Source organism: Oncorhynchus masou, chromosome 17 (assembly GCF_036934945.1).
Source record: "Oncorhynchus masou masou isolate Uvic2021 chromosome 17, UVic_Omas_1.1, whole genome shotgun sequence".
In the NCBI taxonomy this organism is placed as follows: Eukaryota; Metazoa; Chordata; class Actinopteri; order Salmoniformes; family Salmonidae; genus Oncorhynchus; species Oncorhynchus masou.
Window position 1 is genome coordinate 37,621,297 of NC_088228.1, and position 20,450 is coordinate 37,641,746.

The 20,450-nt window shown below is 44.2% G+C and overlaps 1 protein-coding gene across 1 annotated transcript in view; it reads right to left on the reverse strand.

The window, feature by feature from the left end:
• LOC135558980 (cadherin-24) overlaps window positions 1-20,450 on the reverse strand; it is an 84,037-nt gene that overhangs the window by 44,750 nt on the left and 18,837 nt on the right. Inside the window, exon 4 of the mRNA XM_064993254.1 lies at window positions 12,867-13,034. Coding sequence (XP_064849326.1) covers window positions 12,867-13,034 — 168 coding nt within the window. The remainder of the gene's footprint in view (window positions 1-12,866; window positions 13,035-20,450) is intronic.

The window sequence follows — 20,450 nt, forward strand, 5'->3', positions numbered from 1 at the left end:
CAACAATCAGGCCTTTATGGTAGAGTGGCCAGACGGAAGCCACTCCTCAGTAAAAGGCATATGATAGCCTGCTTGGAGTTTGCCAAAAGGCACCTAAAAGACTCAGACCATGAGAAACAAGATTGTCTGGTCTGATGAAACCAATATTGAACTCTTCGGCTTGAATGCCAATCGTCACGTCTGGAGGAAACCTGGCACCATCCTTACAGTTGTCATGACGTTGGCCTGGGGGGTAGGTTTTTCCTCTCTCTACCCTACTGAGGTTACATTTGCAAAACCCTTGGTTAACATAGAGATTCTGGGAATGTCAGAAGGTGGGGGGGAAATGAACTATATTCTGGTAATCCGACCAACGGAACATATGCGGTGGTACTTAATAAATATGATGTCAGCTCGGTTGTCATCTGAGACATTCTCATCAATGATAAAATGACATAAACTCTACAGTGGAAAGTCTACACATCAGAGTTATCAGATTCACTTGGAATTGTTATTTGAATATGAAATTATTCGTGATGGGATGAAATGTGATTTTAGCCTCTAAAATGAGAGATTTGGGTTTTCATAAGATAGGGCTGCTCACTTAGTGGCCCTCTCCCTTCCTATATAAAGCCTTGAAGACAATATAACCTGTTCGGGGATGTAGGACGACGGTCCTATGTCAGAATGGTTCAGATAATAACTACAGAATGAAGCCAACATCAGCATAAGCTTTGGTTGCGAATGGTATGAACTACAGAAGTGATACCTCCTAACCGTTGAGTTAGCAACAGCAGATGCAAACAAGGGTTAGGAAGGAATAGACAGAGTATCCTGTCTATCACACAACGACGTTACTACAAAGCGCAGCTCAGAGTAAATATTTATTGCATTTTCCTTTTCCAAATGGGCGGTAATTTAGAATGCATAACTGTATTTACTGTATTTACGATAGCATAGCTCCCTTTGTTCCTCAGTCTTCCCGCTCTTTCACTCAAACCCACCCCCTTTTCTTTTGTGTAACAAGCTGTCATATCTGTTCCGCCCACTAGGGATGTTTTCCTGTATGATGTAATGTGTAATCAAGTTATGATTTAAATATGCGTATGTGTAATTCTGAGTAATTAGCTAGGTATTTAGTAAATAAATAATTAAACCCAATTTTGTATTGCTGATTCAACTTGTTAGCCAGGGTTTGTGCAGATAACTAAGAATGTATAACTTTCAGATGAGACAGAATTAAGATGACGATTAATATTGACTGCTATTGATGTCAAATATTACTAGGTCTTTAAGAGTTTATTTGGAAGATAACAGCTCTATAAATATTATTTTGTGGTGCCCGACTCTCTAGTTAATTACATTTACATGATTACATGATTATAGAATAGCATGTCATATCACTTAATCCGGCATAGCCAAAGACACGGCACAGTGAAGCATGGTGGTGGCAGCATCATTTCTGCGGGTATGTTTTTTTAAGTGCCATGGACTGGGAGACTAGTCAAGATCGAGGGAAAGATGAACAGAACAAAGTACAGCGAGATCCTCAATGAAAACCTGCCCCAGGACCTCAGACTGGGGTGAACTTTCAACTTCCAACAGGTGTTGGGGAATAATCAGAATTAGGTGGTTAACATAGGTAAGATGTTTTATATTCATCATATGTTTGTAAGTTACTTCTCATCAGAATGTTATTTTTGTATAATACTGTGGCGGGGTTGCAGTATCTGTTCTATGTCAAGACTAAGTTGCTTGGGCCGGAGAGAGGGGAGAGGTCAAGCGTGTATCTCTTGGCTCCACAATGTCTGTGTGCCAGTCAGTGTGTCTCTGTGATCTTGTCAAGATAGGATGGATTTGATATATGCCTGTTGATATGGAGGATGTGTTTATGGTTCTGAGTTTGAGAAAATAACATAGTTTAGGAGACAAAGCTGAATGATAAATTATTTCTATGCTGTCTGGATATGTGTATCTTTGCTATAAAGGATCTCAGTTGAAATGTGGAAGGGACTCTCAGAGAATTCATGGATAGACACTGAATTGATCTGAGAGTCACAGGGTTGTGATAGAGCTCATATAATTAAAGATGGACTTAACTCTGACTTGTGTGTGGTTTGCTCTCATGATTTGGTAAATAGAGGAAATTTCCACGACACAGGACAATGACCCTAAGCACACAACCAGGACAACGCAGGAGTGGCTTCAGGACAGAACTCGGACTTGAACCCGATTGCAATGGCTAGCTTTTTCAAACAGAAATTTGCATCCTGCAGCACTAATTCCAAAAAGTTTTGGGACACTGTAAAGTCCATCGAGAATAAGAGCACCTCCTCTCAGCTGCCCACTGCTAGGAAACACTGTCACCACCGATAAATCCACGATAATCGAGAATTTCAAAAAGCATTTCTCTACGGCTGGCCACATTTCCACCTGGCTACTCCAACCCGGCCAACAGCTCTGCAACCCAGCAGCAACTGGCCCAAGCCCCCCCTTCTCGTTCACCCAAATCTAGACAGCTGATGTCTTGAAAGAGCTGCAGAATCTGGATCCCTACAAATCAGCTGACCTAGACAATCTGGACCCTCTCTTCCTAAAATTATCCGCCGCCATTGTTGCAACCCCTGTTACTAGTCTGTTCAACCTCTCTTTCGTATCGTCTGAGATTCCTAAAGATTGGAAAGCGGCCGCGGCCATCCCCCTCTTCAAAGGGGGAGACACTCTAAACCCAAACTGTTACAGACCTATATCCATCCTGCCTTGCCTTTCTAAAGTCTTCGAAAGCCAAGTGAACAAACAGATCACCGACCATATTGAATCCTACCGCACCTTCTCCTCTATGAGATCCGGTTTCAGAGCTGGTCACACGTGCACCTCAGCCATGCTCAAGGTCCTAAACGATATCATAATCACAAAAAACTGTGCAGCCGTCTTCATCGACCTGGCCAAGGCTTTTGACTCTGTCAATCACCATATTCTTATCGGCAGCCTTGGTTTCTCTAATGACTGCCTCGGCTGGCTCACAAACTACTTTTCAGATAGAGTTCAGTGTGTCAAATCGGAGGGCCTGTTGTCCGGACCTCTGGCAGTCTATGGGGGTGCCACAGGGTTCAATTCTCATGCCGATTCTTTTCTCTGTATATATCAATGATGTCGCTCTTGCTGCGGGTGATTCTTTGATCCACCTCTACGCAGACGACACCTTTCTGTATACATCTGACACTGACACGCCTCCAAAAGAGCTTCAATGCCACACAATACTCCTTCCGTGGCCTGCAAATGCTCTTAAACGCTAGTAAAACTAAATGCATGCTCTTCAACCGATCGCTGCCCGCACCCACCCGCCCGCCTAGCATCACTACTCTGGACAGTTCTGACTTAGAATATGTGGACAACTATAAATACCTAGGTGTCTGGCTAGAATGTAAACTATCCTTCCAGACTCATATTAAGCATCTCCAATCCAAAATTGAATCTAGAATTGGCTTCCTATTTCGCAACAAAGCCTCCTTCACTCATGCTGCCAAACATACACTCGTAAAACTGACTTTCCTGTCGATCTTAGATTTTGGCGATGTTATCCCTTTTGTCACCAAAGCCCCATATACTACACACCATTGCGACTTGTATGCTCTCTTTGGCCGGTCCTTGCTACATATTCGTCGCCAAACCCACTGGCTCCAGGTCATCTATAAGTCCTTGCTAGTTAAAGCTCCGCCTTATCTCAGCTCACTGGTCACCATAGCAACACTCACCCGTAGCACGCGCTCCAGCAGGTATATTTCACTGGTCATCCCCAAAGCCAACACCTCCTTTGGCCGCCTTTCCTGACAGTTCTTTGCTGCCAATTACTGGAACAAATTGCAAAATCACTGAAGTTGGATACTTATATCTCCCTCACTAACTTTAAGCATCAGCTGTCAGAGCAGTTTACCAATCACTGCAGCTGTACACAGCACATCTGTAAATAGTCCATCCAACCAACTACCTACCTCATCGTCATATTTGTTTTTGTTTTTCTGCTGTTTTGCACCAGTATTTCTACTTGCACATCCTCATCTGCACATATATCACTCCAGTGTTAATTGCTGAATTGTAATTACTCCGCCACTATGGACTATTTATTGCCTTACTTCCTTACTTCATTTTCACACACTGTATACAGATTTTCTGTTGTGTTATTGACCGTACATTTGTTTATCCCATGTGTTACTCTGTGTTGTTGGTTTTGTCGTACTGCTTTGCTTGATCTTGGCCAGGTCGCAGTTGGAAATGAGAACTTGTTCTCAACTGGCCTACCTCGTGAAATAAAGGTGAAATTAAAAAACATTCAAAACAATTTGAACGTCTCTTGAGAGACCTGAAAATAGCTGTGCAGCAAAGCTCCCCATCCAACCTGACAGAGCTTGAGAGGATCTGCAGAGAACAATGGGAGAAACTCCCCAAATACAGGCCAAGCTTGTAGCGCCATACCCAAGATGACTTGAGGCTGTAATCGGTGCCAAAGATGCTTTAACAAAGTACTGAGTAAAGGGTCTGAATACTTATGTAAACGTGATATTTCAGTTCTTTATTATTTATTTTTTTATGGGATACTGTGTGTAGAATGATGAGGGGAAAACAATTGAATAAATGTTAGATTAAGGCTGTAACGCAACAAAATGTGGAAAAAGTCAAGGGGTCTGAATTCTTTCCGAATGCACTGTATAAACGCCACATGTAAAGTGTTGGTTCCATGTTTCATGATCTGAAATAAATATCCCAGTAATTTTCCATATGCACAAAAAGCTTATTTCTCTCAACTTTTACGCACAAATGTGTTTACATCTCTGTTAGTAAGCATAATCCATCCACCTGACAGGTGTGGCATATCAGTAAGCTGATTAAACAGAATGATCATTACACATGTGCACCTTGTGCTGGGAACAATAAAAGGCCACTGTAAAATGTGCAGTTTTGTCACCACAACACAATGCCACAGATGTCTCATGTTTTGAGGGAGCGTGCAATTGGATTGCTGACAGCAGGAATGTCCACCAGAGCTGTTACCAGAGAATTTAATGATAATTTCTCGACCATAAGACACCTCCAACATCGTTTTAGAGAATATGGCACTACGCCCAACCGGCCTCACAACCGAAGACCACGTGTATAGCGTCATTGGGGGGAGCAGTTTGATGATGTCAACGTTGGGAACAGAGTGCCCCAAGATGGCGGTGGGGATATGGTATGGGCAGGCATAAACTACGGACAACGAACACAATTGCATTTTATCGATGTCATTTTGAATGCACAGGTCCTGAGGTCCATTGTCGTGCCATTCATCTGCCCCCATTACCTCATGTTTCAACATGATAATGTACGGCCACATGTTGCAAGGACCTGTACACAATTCCTGGAAGCTGAAAATGTCCCAGTTCTTCCATGGCCTTCATACTCAGCAGACATGTCATCCACTGAGCATGTTTGGGATGCTCTGGATCGACGTGTACAACAGCGTGTTCAAGTTCCGGCCAAAATCCATCGACTTCGCAAAGCCATTGAAGAGTAGTGGGACAACATTCCACAGGTCACAATCAACAGCCTGATCAACGCTATGCAAAGGAGATGTGTCGCGCTGCATGAGGCAAATGGTGATCACACTAGATACAGAATGATTTTCTGACTCCCTGCTTAAATAAAGGTTAACACACACACACACACACACACACACACACACACACACACACACACACACACACACACACACACACACACACACACACACACACACACACAGGGTTAAGCTGTTATGCATTGCCAGTCTCACTCCCCTGCGACTTCATCACATCACCCACTCATGCTTCTTTGTTATTTCTCCTCTTCTTTTTCTCTCACTCATTTCTTCAGAGGACAACTACCATGATTACCATCCCACCTCCCTCCGCTCCATTCTTTCACTCCCTTTTTCATAGATTTCACACTGTGGGTATTTCTCTCCTTCTGGCAGTCTTTGTGTGTCCTGTTCCAATCTTTCTTTCACCTCCTCCCTCTTTCTGTTCTGCCTGTTCCCTCATTCCTTTTAATAATCCAGTCCCACATGCTGGCCTTTATCTCTTTCTTTCCCTTGGGAAGCCTCTCTTTTTCTCTTTCTCCCCCTCTGTGGGTCCATTCTCCTTATCGAGAATTAAGGAGAATTTCAAGATTCTCAAGCGGTATCGATTCTCGAGAGACATTACAATGTAAACTTGCCTATTTCTCAAGTCTGGAATGCTACCTCCGGAGGTCATGCACGACTCTTGCCCGATAGTTGCCCCGAAGTAAGCAGGGCAATGTAATAATAATAATAATAATAATATCCCATTTAGCAGACGCTTTTGTCCAAAGCGACTTACAAGTCGGCTGGGGCCACTACTTTTACATATGGGTGGCACCAGCGGGAATCGAACCCACAACGCTTGGCGTTGCAAGCGCCATGCTCTACCGACTGAGCAACACAGGACTCCTAGATGTAAACAGAATTGTTTCCTTGAGCCCAAAAGTCATACAGTAAAAATACTAATAGCAGAGCAATATTTTTAAACAGCTGGACAGCTGGACATTTTCATGATATTTGAAACTTGTTTTTATTGAGTTTTCACCTGAAATTGCAGCAACAGCTTTTACATTCTGAAATTATCACAGTAGTTTTAAGAAAGGAAAGGTCAACAACATTCCCCTTATTTTCACATATATTGATGTTGGGGTGGTGCTGGAAATTATGAATATGAAGTAGAAAAATGGTGTTTGTCAATGACAGTATTATCTATTTATTTGTCTTTCTGTACCCCCTCTTTCTTCTCTCTCCCTCTTCCTTTCACATTCTCCCTTTCTCCCTTTCTCTCTCTCTCCCTCTGTCTCTAATTTCTCTTTCCCCAGTCTCATTTTCTCAGTAACTGGCAGCCCTTTAGGGGAAATAAATATAGCAATATTTATGATGAAATCCCTCTCTGTTTCGCTGTCTCTCATCTCGTGGTCACAAAATCTCAAAGACACTGATCTTATCAGGCCTACTACCTATGTAGTCATCCGTCAGACAATCTACCTATCCATCCATCACCTTGGCACAGGCTGTGTCTCCACTCCCCATTGGCAGCCAAGGCTTTTAAACGTGAATAAAACTACAGAGTGGATACGGAGCACCTGAATCCGCATGTGTAACACTCTAATAGCCAACGGCCACTGAGCTATGAATCAATGTTCCACCCTGGCTAAGAAGAAACCCGCGTATTGGTTCCTAGAACATTGTAGAGGTGTGCGTCACAAGGTGGATTCCCACATGTTGCTGGGCTCACAAGCTCTACAGGAGGGTCAGGTTCCTGCGTTAAAGACATATCTCGACAGCTTTCAAAGCTGTCATACGGTACAGTGCTGCTTGGCTCCTTGAAGAAAGTCATGAATGGTGGGATTGGAGGCAAAACCTAGGATGCTTTCAAAAGTCTTGTGACGTTAGAGAAGCATTTAGTGTTGCGACCTGCAAACCATCCCTTTACAACTTGTTTGGGACTATAATAATATTCACAATCCCATTTTTTTTCTTCTTTTATTTCACCTTTATTTAACCAGGTAGGCTAGTTGAGAACAAGTTCTCATTTGCAACTGCGACCTGGCCAAGATAAAGCATAGCAGTGTGAACAGACAACACAGAGTTACACATGGAGTAAACAATTAACAAGTCAATAATACAGTAGAAAAAAAAGGGGAGTCTATATACATTGTGTGCAAAAGGCATGAGGAGGTAGGCGAATAATTACAATATTGCAGATTAACACTGGAGTGATAAATGATCAGACGGTCATGTACAGGTAGAGATATTGGTGTGCAAAAGAGCAGAAAAGTAAATAAATAAAAACAGTATGGGGATGAGGTAGGTGAAAATGGGTGGGCTATTTACCAGTAGACTATGTACAGCTGCAGCGATCGGTTAGCTGCTCAGATAGCAGATGTTTGAAGTTGGTGAGGGAGATAAAAGTCTCCAACTTCAGGGATTTTTGCAGTTCGTTCCAGTCGCAGGCAGCAGAGTACTGGAACAAAAGTTCCAGTATGAGGTGTTGGCTTTAGGGATGATCAGTGAGATACACCTGCTGGAGCGCGTGCTACGGATGGGTGTTGCCATCGTGACTAGTGAACTGAGATAAGGCGGAGCTTTACCTAGCATGGACTTATAGATGCCCTGGAGCCAGTGGGTCTGGCGACGAATTTGTAGCGAGGGCCAGCCGACTAGAGCATACAAGTCGCAGTGGTGGGTGGTATAAGGTGCTTTAGTGACACAACGGATGGCACTGTGGTAAACTGCATCCAGTTTGCTGAGTAGGGTGTTGGAAGCAATTTTGTAGATGACATCGCCGAAGTCGAGGATCGGTAGGATAGGGTAAGTTTGGCGGCGTGAGTGAAGGAGGCTTTGTTGCGGAATAGAAAGCCTACTCTTGATTTGATTTTTGATTGGAGATGTTTGATATGAGTCTGGAAGGAGAGTTTACAGTCTAGCCAGACACCTAGGTACTTATAGATGTCCACATATTCAAGATCGGAACCATCCAGGGTGGTGATGCTCGTCGGGCATGCGGGTGCAAGCAGTGATCGGTTGAAAAGCATGCATTTGGTTTTACTAGCGTTTAAGAGCAGTTGGAGGCCACGGAAGGAGTGTTGTATGGCATTGAAACTCGTTTGGAGGTTAGATAGCACAGTGTCCAAGGACGGGCCGGAAGTATATAGAATGGTGTCGTCTGCGTAGAGGTGGATCAGGGATTCGCCCGCAGCAAGAGCAACATCATTGATATATACAGAGAAAAGAGTCGGCCCGAGAATTGAACCCTGTGGCACCCCCATAGAGACTGCCAGAGGACCGGACAGCATGCCCTCCGATTTGACACACTGAACTCTGTCTGCAAAGTAATTGGTGAACCAGGCAAGGCAGTCATCCGAAAAACCGAGGCTACTGAGTCTGCCGATAAGAATATGGTGATTGACAGAGTCGAAAGCCTTGTTGGCAAGGCCTTGTTGAAGACGGCTGCACAGTACTGTCTTTTATCAATGGCGGTTATGATATCGTTTAGTACCTTGAGTGTGGCTGAGGTGCACCCGTAACTGGCTCGGAAACCAGATTGCACAGCGGAGAAGGTACGGTGTGATTCGAGATGGTCAGTGACCTGTTTGTTGACTTGGCTTTCGAAGACCTTAGATAGGCAGGGCAGGATGGATATAGGTCTGTAACAGTTTGGGTCCAGGGTGACTCCCACTTTGAAGAGGGGGATGACTGCGGCAGCTTTCCAATCCTTGGGGATCTCAGACGATATGAAAGAGAGGTTGAACAGGCTGGTAATAGGGGTTGCGGCAATGGTGGCGGATAGTTTCAGAAATAGAGGGTCCAGATTGTCAAGCCCAGCTGATTTGTACGGGTCCAGGTTTTGCAGCTCTTTCAGAACATCTGCTATCTGGATTTGGGTAAAGGAGAACCTGGAGGGGCTTGGGCGAGGAGCTGCGGGGGGGGCGGAGCTGTTGGCCGAGGTTGGAGTAGCCAGGAGGAAAGCATGGCCAGCCATTGAGAAATGCTTGTTGAAGTTTTCGATAATCATGGATTTATTGGTGGTGACCGTGTTACCTAGCCTCAGTGAAGTGGGCAGCTGGGAGGAGGTGCTCTTGTTCTCCATGGACTTCACAGTGTCCAAGAACTTTTTGGAGTTGGAGCTACAGGATGCAAACTTCTGCCTGAAGAAGCTGGCCTTAGCTTTCCTGACTGACTGTGTGTATTGGTTCCTGACTTCCCTGAACAGTTGCATATCGCGGGGACTATTCAATGCTATTGCAGTCCGCCACAGGATGTTTTTGTGCTGGTCGAGGGCAGTCAGGTCTGGAGTGAACCAAGGCCTGTATCTGTTCTTAGTTCTGCATTTTTTGAACGGAGCATGCTTATCTAAAATGGTGAGGAAGTTACTTTTAAAGAATGACCAGGCATCATCGATTAGAAAGGCCTGCTCACAGAAGTGTTTTAGGGAGCGTTTGACAGTGATGAGGGGTGGTCGTTTGACTGCGGCTCCGTAGCGGATACAGGCAATGAGGCAGTGATCGCTGAGATCCTGGTTGAAGACAGAGGAGGTGTATTTGGAGGGCCAGTTGGTCAGGATGCCGTCTATGAGGGTGCCCTTGTTTACAGAGTTAGGGTTGTACCTGGTGGGTTCCTTGATGATTTGTGTGAGATTGAGGGCATCTAGCTTAGATTGTAGGACTGCCGGGGTGTTAAGCATATCCCAGTTTAGGTCACCTAAGAGAACAAACTCTGAAGCTAGATGGGGGGGCGATCAATTCACAAATGGTGTCCAGGGCACAGCTGGGAGCTGAGGGGGTCGGTAGCAGGCGGCAACAGTGAGAGACTTATTTCTGGAGAGAGTAATTTTCAGAATTAGTAGTTCGAACTGTTTGGGTATGGACCTGGAAAGTATGACATTACTTTGCAGGCTATCTCTGCAGTAGACTGCAACTCCTCCCCCTTTGGCAGTTCTATCTTGACGGAAGATGTTATAGTTGGGTATGGAAATCTTTGAATTTTTGGTGGCCTTCCTGAGCCAGGACTCAGACACGGCAAGGACATCAGGGTTAGCAGAGTGTACTAAAGCAGTGAGTAAAACAAACTTAGGGAGGAGGCTTCTGATGTTGACATGCATGAAACCGAGGCTTTTTCGATCACAGAAGTCAGCAAATGAGGGTGCCTGGGGACATGCATGGCCTGGGTTTACCTCCACATCACCCGCGGAACAGAGAAGGAGTAGTATGAGGGTGCGACTAAAGGCTATCAAAACTGGTCGCCTAGAGCATTGGGGACAGAGAATAAGAGGAGCAGGTTTCTGGGCATGGTAGAATATATTCAGGGCATAATGCGCAGACAGGGGTATGGTGGGGTGCGGGTACAGCGGAGGTAAGCCCAGGCACTGGGTGATGATGAGAGAGGTTGTATCTCTGGACATGCTGGTTGTAATGGGTGAGGTCACCGCATGTGTGGGAGGTGGGACAAAGGAGGTATCAGGGGTATGGAGAGTGGAACTAGGGGCTCCCTTGTGAACTAAAACAATGATAACTAACCTGAACAACAGTATACAAGGCATATTGACATTTGAGAGAGACATACAGCGAGGCATACAGTAATCACAAGGTGTTGAATTGGGAAAGCTAGCTAAAACAGTAGGTGAGACAACAACAGCTAATCAGCTAGCACAACAACAGCAGGTAAAATGGCGTAGACTAGGCAACGGGACAGATAAAACCTAAACAAGCAGAATGGAGTACCGTGATTAATGGACAGTCCAGCGTGCATCAGCTATGTAGCCAAGTGATCAGTGTCCAGGGGGCAGGGAAGCTGGATTGGTGAGTGTTATCCAGGTTAAAAAACTAACAATGACTAAATAGCTTGTAGCTAGTTAGCTGGTTAGCTTCTGGAGGTTCTTGAGTGTGTTCTAAAAATTCAAAATAATTGCGATTCCGTATCACATTGGGTGAGGCAGGTTACCGGAAGGTATAAACAAATTAAAAATCGAAAAGAGATAGAGAGTAAATATGGGTCCAGTGAGTGTTTGGGACGCGGCGATTCAGACGGTTAGCAGGCCTGTGCTAACAAGCTAACAGTTAGTAGGCCGGGGCTAAACAAGGTTGCAGTTAGCGGACCGGGGCTAAACAAGCTGGCAGTTAGCAGGCCGAAATAGCAAGCAAGGAGATAGCAAGGGTTGGAGAGTTAGCCTTTGGGGGACGTCGCGATGGGGTGAGTCTGTTTATTCCTCTTCATGCGGTGACATCGATAGACAGGTCGTGGGTCCGGGTATTGTAGCCCAGGAGTATGCTACGGTGGTAGGTATTGTAGCCCAGGAGTCTGCTACGGTGGTAGCACAGGGGCTCTGGCCGGTCTAGCTTCAAGCTAAGTGGGTGGAAACGCTAGCCAGGAGTAGATCATCCGGGGTTGCGGTTTAGCTAGATAGCTAGTTGTGAAGATCCAGCTGAAAGATGTTCCGTTTGCGGTGGGAATCCGGGGATAAAAAATAAATAGGTCCGTTATGCTCTGGTTAGAGTCGCGTTGTTCGAACTGGCGAGAGCTTTCCGAGCTAAAGGTTAGCTGATGACCGGTTAGCTGAAGACCGCTAGTATAGCTGGTAGTTAGCTGGCTAGCTTCAGTTGAGGGGTTCCGGTTCCGAAGTAAATATAAATACTTAGGAAAAATAGCTACATTGGGTGAGGCGGGTTGCAGGAGAGTATTTGGAGGCTGAGGTTTAGCAAAATGTTTTAAAAGATATGCGAAGAAAAATATGTAAAAACGAAAAAAGACGATATATACATAGGGACACGACACGACATGTCTTACTGCTACGCCATCTTGGGAAATTTAACCCTCCGTCGCTAGTAAACGCCATGTGAAATTCAGTAAGCAGCACTGAATTTGGGAGAAAGGAGCTGGATTGCGGGTGTCTTTTAATTCCTGGTATGTAATTGAGCAGAGCGGCTGGGAGGCAGGCTTTGATGGCGTTCTAACCCTCTCCTGTCACACACTGCAGCAACAGGGGCACTAAAAGCACTGGACAGGCTGGAGGAATAAGGCTGGTTAAAAGGCAGTATTTATCCCTGGGTTCCCCTTTTCTCCCCCTCCCAGAATCCTGCCCACAGCCACAATCTTACTGGGGTCACCAGAACTGCCCCCAGGTTGGAAAAATTGTCTTTCTAGCTCAGAGCGATCGATGCGTGAAGTATACCTGTTAAAGTGTGTGTGGGAGGGACAGGTGTGTGTGTTTGTGTGCATGTGTGCGTGTGTGTATGTGTGTGTGTGTGTATTTGTGCATGTCCCGGAGTAAGTGAGCATGTGTGCATGTGATATGTGTGTGTGTGCCACTTACTTTGTGTGAAGCGAGGGGGATTGTCGTTGACATCACTCAGCCTCACGGTGACAGTGGTGGTCCCTGAGAGACCTCCCAGATGGCCCCCCATGTCCTTGGCCTGCAGAACAACCAGGTACCGGTCCTGGGTTTCCCTGTCCATATCAGGCACCGCTGTGCGCAGTATACCTGGGATAAACACACACGCCAAAGACAAAAAGAGTTCAAGATCAATCATTTCCACTATGCAGAATGACCTGATTCTGCTTCACACGATTGGTTGAACAGCGGCTGCCTCTAGCTGTGCACCGCTCACCAACGCAGCCGAACCAGGAGCCAAGGTAGCTAAATCACCTTGAAATATGGATACTCTTTTAAAGCTAGTGACAAATGTGAGCCTTTGCTGAGGTACTGTACGCAGTATGAAGGGAATTAACAAGACACCATCTGAACTAATGTGATGTGGCTCTGGGGTGTGTGAGTTACCGAAATTACAGGCTATGAACGGACAGAGAGATAGGCCTATATTTCCATCTTATCATTTATCTCCAACGCCAAATCAGTGTGTCTTGTTTGCAACGAAACTGTTCCTGTTTGCAAATAATAAAATCTGAGACGTCATTAGGAATCTGAGCATGATACATTGTGAGGAGGCCGAACGACGCAGACAAATGTAAGCTTTAAGTGCTGGCTACTCTTCTTAAGTGGCTTAACCCAATGAGAGGTCACAAGTGTTTCCCTAAAAGCTGTCTGGGTTTAAACATCTTCTATCGTACAGAAATTGAATAGCTTAATCAAATCAGAGCGACAGAATTAGACTACTTCCCAAGCAAAGTCTTTCATTTTTTTCTCTTTGGTTATAGAGGATGTAACTCAGCCTCTGAATGTCAAATAAAGGAAACAATGATACCTCCCGTATAGTATGCATCAAAGTCACGTCTGTCCCGGGTATTTTACAGCTTGTTGTTAGCATAAAGAATCGCAGACCATTTATAAATGTTTTCTTCAAAATCTTAAGCTGACAAAGGGGTAGGCTTCTGCCTTTTGCCATTTTATTTAATAAAATAATTGAGCGGATAGTCAGGGGGCCGAAAACATAATTACAAATCATTTGTAGACTGGAAATTGATCACAAGAAGCCCAAACATATATAATATTTGACAAAATAATAATCATTTCAAACCTTGCTTACATTTGTACACAATCCCATATACAGTGTTTTCAGGAATGATTTGTACCCCTTGACCTCTTCCACATTTTGTTACAGCCTGAATTCAAAATAGTTTAAAAAAAGATGTCTCACCCATCTACACAGAATACCCCATGATGACAAAGTGAAAACAATCTTTTAGACATTTTAGCATATTTAATAAAAATGAAATACAGAAATCTCATTTACATAAGTAGTCACAACACTGAGTCAATACAATGTAGAAGCACCTTTGGCAGCGATTATAGCTGTGAGTCTTTCTGGGTAAATATATAAGAGATTTCCACACCTGGATTATGCAATATTTATTATTTTTAAAATTCTTCAAGCTCAGGAACATTCACTGTCTTCTTGGGAAGCAGCTCCAGTGTAGATTTGGCCTTGTGTTTTAGGTTATTATCCTGCTAAAAGGTGAATTCATCTCCCAGTGTCTGGTGGAAAGCAGACTGAACCAGGTTTTCCTCTAGGGCTTGGCCTTTGCTTAGCTCCCATCTGTTTCTTTTGTATCATGAAAAATCCTTAACGGTTACAAGCATACACATAACATGATGCAGCCACCCCTTTGCTTGAAAATATTGAGTGTGGTACTCAGTAATGTGTTGTTTTAGATTTGGCCCAAACATAACACTTTGCATTCAGGAAAAAAGTAAATTTGCTTTGCCACATTTTTTTCAGTATTTCATTAGTGCCTTTTTTCAAACAGGATGCACATTTTGGAATATTTCTATTCTGTACAGGCGTCCTTCTTTTCACTCTGTCAATAGTATTGTGAAGTACCTACAATGTTGTTTATCCATCCTCAGTTTTCTCCTATCATAAACTAACTGTTTTAAAGTCACCATTGGCCTTATGGTGAAATCCCTGAGCAGTTTCCTTCCTCTCCGGCAACTGAGTTAGGAAGGATACCTATATCTTTGCAGTGACTGGGTGTGTTGATACACCAACCAAAGTGTAATTAATAACTTCCTCAAAGGGATATTCAATGTCTGTTTTGTTTATATTTGTCTATCAATAGGTGTCCTGCTTGGTGAGGCATTGGAAAACCTTCCTGGTCTCTGAAATTTGAAATTCACTACTTGACTGAGGGACCTTACATATAATTGTATGTGAGGGGGGGGGTGGGTACAGAGATGATGTTGTCATTCAAAAATCATGTTAAACACTATTATTGCACACAGAGTGAGTCCATGCTAATTTTTACTCTTGAACTTATTTAGGCTTGCCATAACAAAGGGATTGAATACTTACTGACTCAAGACATTTCATCTTTTCATTTATAGATAATTTGTATTTTTTTGTTGACTTATGGGGTAGGCCAGTGACAAGTCAAGGGATGTGAATACTTTCTGAAGGCACTGTATCTCTCTATTATGCGTGGGAATACTTTGGAACAGATTTCCTAAATTAAAATAACGCGGAGCTGATTTGCTGGTGTTTTTACAGTATTTTCTGTTCAATAAAGAAAATAAAGAATATATATGCTCTTTTTATTTTATTTTATGTGCGGCCCGCTAGTTGGGGAACCCTGGCCTATGGCATACCCTCTCAATTTGAGGTTTGTTTTTAACTTAAAAACCCTTCACTGACTCGTAGGTAAGCTATTTAAAGAGTGCATGGTGGAGGAATTGACTGACAAATCTATGGATATAGCAGCCTAAAGCCTAATTTTGTCTCTTAAACAGGTAGGCCTACCTATTGTTTCTTAAAAAGGAAGAAATAGGCTCCAACGCAAAGTTCTCTTGTTGTTAGTAAAGTCTAACTACAATTAAGACTGTTGAAATGAATTATGCCTACTCGAATTTGCTTACCTTTAGCACCATGAGACGTTCATTTTCAATTGATTGTGCTGTGGCCGCTGCTTCAAGTTTCAGCACCACAATGTAAGTTACTCAAATCTGACTTATTGTGAGGTCAATAACACTGATAAATACATCACGGGCAAGAAACATGTTGTTTTCAATAAAAAACAATTACAGTAACATGTTATCAAAGTTGACCTCCGGTCCTCCTCATCTTCCTGCTCTCCTTCTAAAACTCAGGCTATAGACTTGTCCGCGCGCGAGAATAGGCCTAATCAAAAATAATTTCCGGAAGAAGCCTTTGACTCTCCTCCTGAACTGCCACCACAGGCCTACACATCACAGCCATTAGTTAGGCAGTACACATGTTTTGATCAGCAAGAGCAGGATGGTGCTTGGGGTTCCATTGCAGTGTGTAATGCAGACTAGTTTTATTTACACCATCCCAGCAGCTATCTTAGGGGGGGGGGTTCAGACCCCTTGGAAAGTATTCAGACCCCTACCCTTTTCCACATTTTGTTACGTTACAGCCTTATTCTATAATGGATTAAATAAAACAGTTTCCTCATCAATCTACACACAATACCACATAAAGACAAAATGAAAACAGGTTTTTAGAAATGTTTGCAAATGTTTAAAAAAAATAAAGAACAGAAATAACTTAATTACGTAAGTATTCAGACCCTTTGCTATGAAACTTTAAATTGAGCTCAGGTGCATCCTGTTTATTTACAATGTATCATCCTTGAGATGTTTCTACAACTTGATTGGAGTCCACCTATGGGAAATTAAAAAGGCACACACTTGTCTATATAAGGTCCCACAGTTGACAGTGCATGTCAGAGCAAAAACCAAGCCATGAAGTCCAAGGAATTGTCCGTAGAGCTCCGATTCAGGATTGTGTTGAGGCACAGATCTGGAGAAGGGTACCAAAAAAATGTCTGCAGCATTGAAGGTCCCCAGGAACATAGTGGCCTCCATCATTCTTAAATGGAAGAGGTTTGGAACCACCAATACTCTCCCTAGAGCTGGCCGCCCAGCTAAACTGAGCAATCAGGGGAGAAGGGCTTTGGTCAGGGAGGTGACTATTAACCCGATGGTTACTCTGATAGAGCACTCTGAAAGAGCTCCCTCTGTGGCAATGGGAGAACCTTCCAGAAGGACAATCATCTCTGCAGCACTCCACCAATCAGGCCTTTATGGTAGAGCGGCCAAACGTAAGCCAATCCTCAGTAAAAGGCACATGACAGCCCGCTTGGACTTAGCCAAAAGGCACCTAGACTCTCAGACCATGAGAAACAAGATTCTCTGGTCTGATGGGAGACTAGTCAGGATCGAGGAAAAGATGAATAGAGAAAATTCCATAGAGATCATTCATGAAAACCTGCTCCAGAACGCTCAGGAACTCAGATTGGGGCGAAGGTTCACCTTCCAACAGGACAGCGACCCTAAGTCTCTGAATATCCTTGAGTGGCCCAGCCAGGGGCCTGGACTTGAGCATGATCAAACATCTCTGGAAAGACCTGAAAATAACTGTAAAGCGACACTCCCCATCCAACCTGGCAGGGCTTGAGAGGATCTGTAGAGAAGAATGGGAGAAACTCCCAAAATAGAAGAGTGCCAAGCTTGTAGCATCATACCCAAGAAGAATCAAGGCTGTAATCGCTGCCAAAGGTGCTTCAACAAAGTACTGAGTAAAGGGTCTACATTCTTACACTACCGTTCAAAAGCTTGGGGTCACTTAGAAAAGTCCTTGTTTTTGAAAGAAAAGACACCTCACAAGTACTCAACTGGCAGCTTCATTAAATAGTACCCACAAAACACCAGTCTCAACGTCAACAGTAAAGAGGCGACTCCGGGATGCTGGCCCTCTAGGCAGAGTTCCTCTTTCCAGTGTCTGTGTTCTTTTGCCCATCTAATTATTTTCTTTTTATTGGCCAGTCTGAGATGTGTATTTCTCTTTGCAACTCTGCCTAGAAGACCAGCATCCCGCAGTCGCCTCTTCACTGTTGACGTTGAGACTAGTGTTTTGCGGGTACTATTTAATGAAGCTGCCAGTTGAGGAGGCGTCTGTTTCTCAAACTAGACACTCCTCTTGCTCAATTGTGCACCGGGGCCTCCCACTCCTCTTTCTATTCTGGTTAGAGCCAGTTTGCGCTATTCTGTGAAGGGAGTAGTGCACATTGTATGAGATCTTAAGTTTCTTGACAATTTCTCGCATGGAATAGCCTTCATTATTATTATTTATTTTTTAAATTTTACCCCTTTTTCTCCCCAATTTCGTGGTATCCAATTGTTGTAGTAGCTACTATCTTGTCTCATCGCTACAACTCCCGTACGGGCTTGGGAGAGACGAAGGTCGAAAGTCATGCGTCCTCTGATACACAACCCAACACAGCACAGCACAGCACGCATCCAACCCGCACCAATGTGTCGGAGGAAACACCGTGCACCTGGCCACCTTGGTTAGCGCGCACTGCGCCCGGCTCACCACAGGAGTCGCTGGTGCGCGATGAGACAAGGACACCCCTACCAACCAAGCCCTTCCTAACCCGGGACGACGCTAGACCAATTGTGCGTCACCACACGGACCTCCCGGTCGCGGCCGGTTACGGCAGAGCCTGGGCGCGAACCCAGGGACTCTGATGGCACAGCTGGCGCTGCAGTACAGCGCCCTTAATCACTGCGCCACCTGGGAGGCCTTCATGAGCAATAACTTAACATAGCGTAGCTTCCTGAACAAAGGGCATGGGCTTGGTTGTCGGCTGTGTGAATTCTAGCATGTAGGTTGTTTCCATACAGCGGAATTTCAGAGTCCAGTCTTTCGTGAGAGAGTCATATTTACACTTGAACACGTCCGGGATCAGTGCAAAAACATTGACATCCTTTCTCCCCGGTATATCGTATAGTCTGTTCAATTTACAGAGCATTTATTTGAAGGCGGGTTTCTCCACCGTTCTGAAGCGCAGCATTCCTTTTACTAAATAACGACTTACACTGTCCGTCAGTGCTCGCCATTTATCGGTGTCCCGTTTGTGGTGCTGGAATTTTTAGTAGGTAGCCTATGGTTTTTGTGCATATAACCTGTGAAAGGACTGATCATGGACTTCAGGAGACAGCAGAGGGAGCACGCCCCCATCCACATGGACGGTGGATGGGAAGGTATAGAGTGGAGAAGGTGAAAAGCTTCAAGTTCCTCAGCATACACATCCCTGACAATCTGAAATGGTCCATCTATACAGACAGTGTGTTGAAGAAGACGCAACTGTGCCTCTTCAACCTCAGGAGGCAAAAGAAAGTTGGCTTGGTCCATGAAACCCAAACTTTTGCAGATGCACCATTTACAGCATCCTGTCGGGCTGTATCACCGCCTGGTACAGCAACTGCACCGTCCGCAACTGCAGGACTCTCCAGGGGGTGGTGCAATCTGCCCGACACATCACCGGGGGCACACTGCCTGCCCTCCAGGACATCTACAGCAGAGGGTGTCACAGGAAGGCCAATAAGATAATCAAGGACCTTCAGTCACCCGAGCCACGGCCTGTTCACCCCGCTACCATCCAGAAGGCGAGGTCAGTACAGGTGCATCAATGATGGGACCGAGAAGCTGAAAAACAGCTTCTATCTCAAGGCCATCAGACTGTTAAATACTCACCAAAAGCCAGCTCCCGCCCATACCATGCTATGAACTCACTGTCAGTAGACGGCAACCAATCAGTTACTTTACCATGCACATTAGAGGCTGCTGGCTACGTACATAGTCATGGAACACTGGTCACTTTAAATAATGTTTACATACTGTTTTACCCACTTCACATGTATATACTGTATTCTAATCAAGGCCTCTCCTATTTAACTATTGCTGTACATATACTATTCTTCAGATACACTAAATATTCAATCCATATACTGTCCATATTGTCTATACATCCCATCACATATACTGTATATACAGTGCCCTTCAAAAGTTTGGACACACCTACTCATTCAAGGGTTTTTCTATATTTTTACTATTTTCTACATTGTAGAATAATAGTGAAGACATCAAAACTATGAAATAACACATATGGAATCATGTAGTAACCAAAAAATTGTTAAACAAATTGAGATTCTTCAAAGTAGCCACGCTTTGCCTTGATGACAGCTTTGCACACTCTTGGCATTCTCTCAACCAGCTTCATGTGGTAGTCACCTGGAATGCATTTCAATTAACAGGTGGGCCTTGTAAAAAGTTAATTTGTGGAATTGATATCCTTCTTAATGCGTTTGAGCCAATCAGTTGTGTTGTGACAAGGTAGGGGTGGTATACAGAAGAAAGCTCTATTTGGTAAAAGACCAAGTCCATATAATGGCAAGAACAGCACAAAGAAGCAAAGAGAAACGACAGTCCATCATTACTTTAAGACATGAAGGTCAGTCAATCCGGTGAATATCAAGAACTTTGACATTTTCTTCAAGTGCAGTCGCAAAAACCATCAAGTGCTATGATGAAACTGGCTCTCATGAGGACCACCACAGGAAAAGAAGACCCAGAGTTACCTCTGCTGCAGAGGATAAATTCACTTGAGTTAACTTTACTTCAGATTGCAGCCCAAA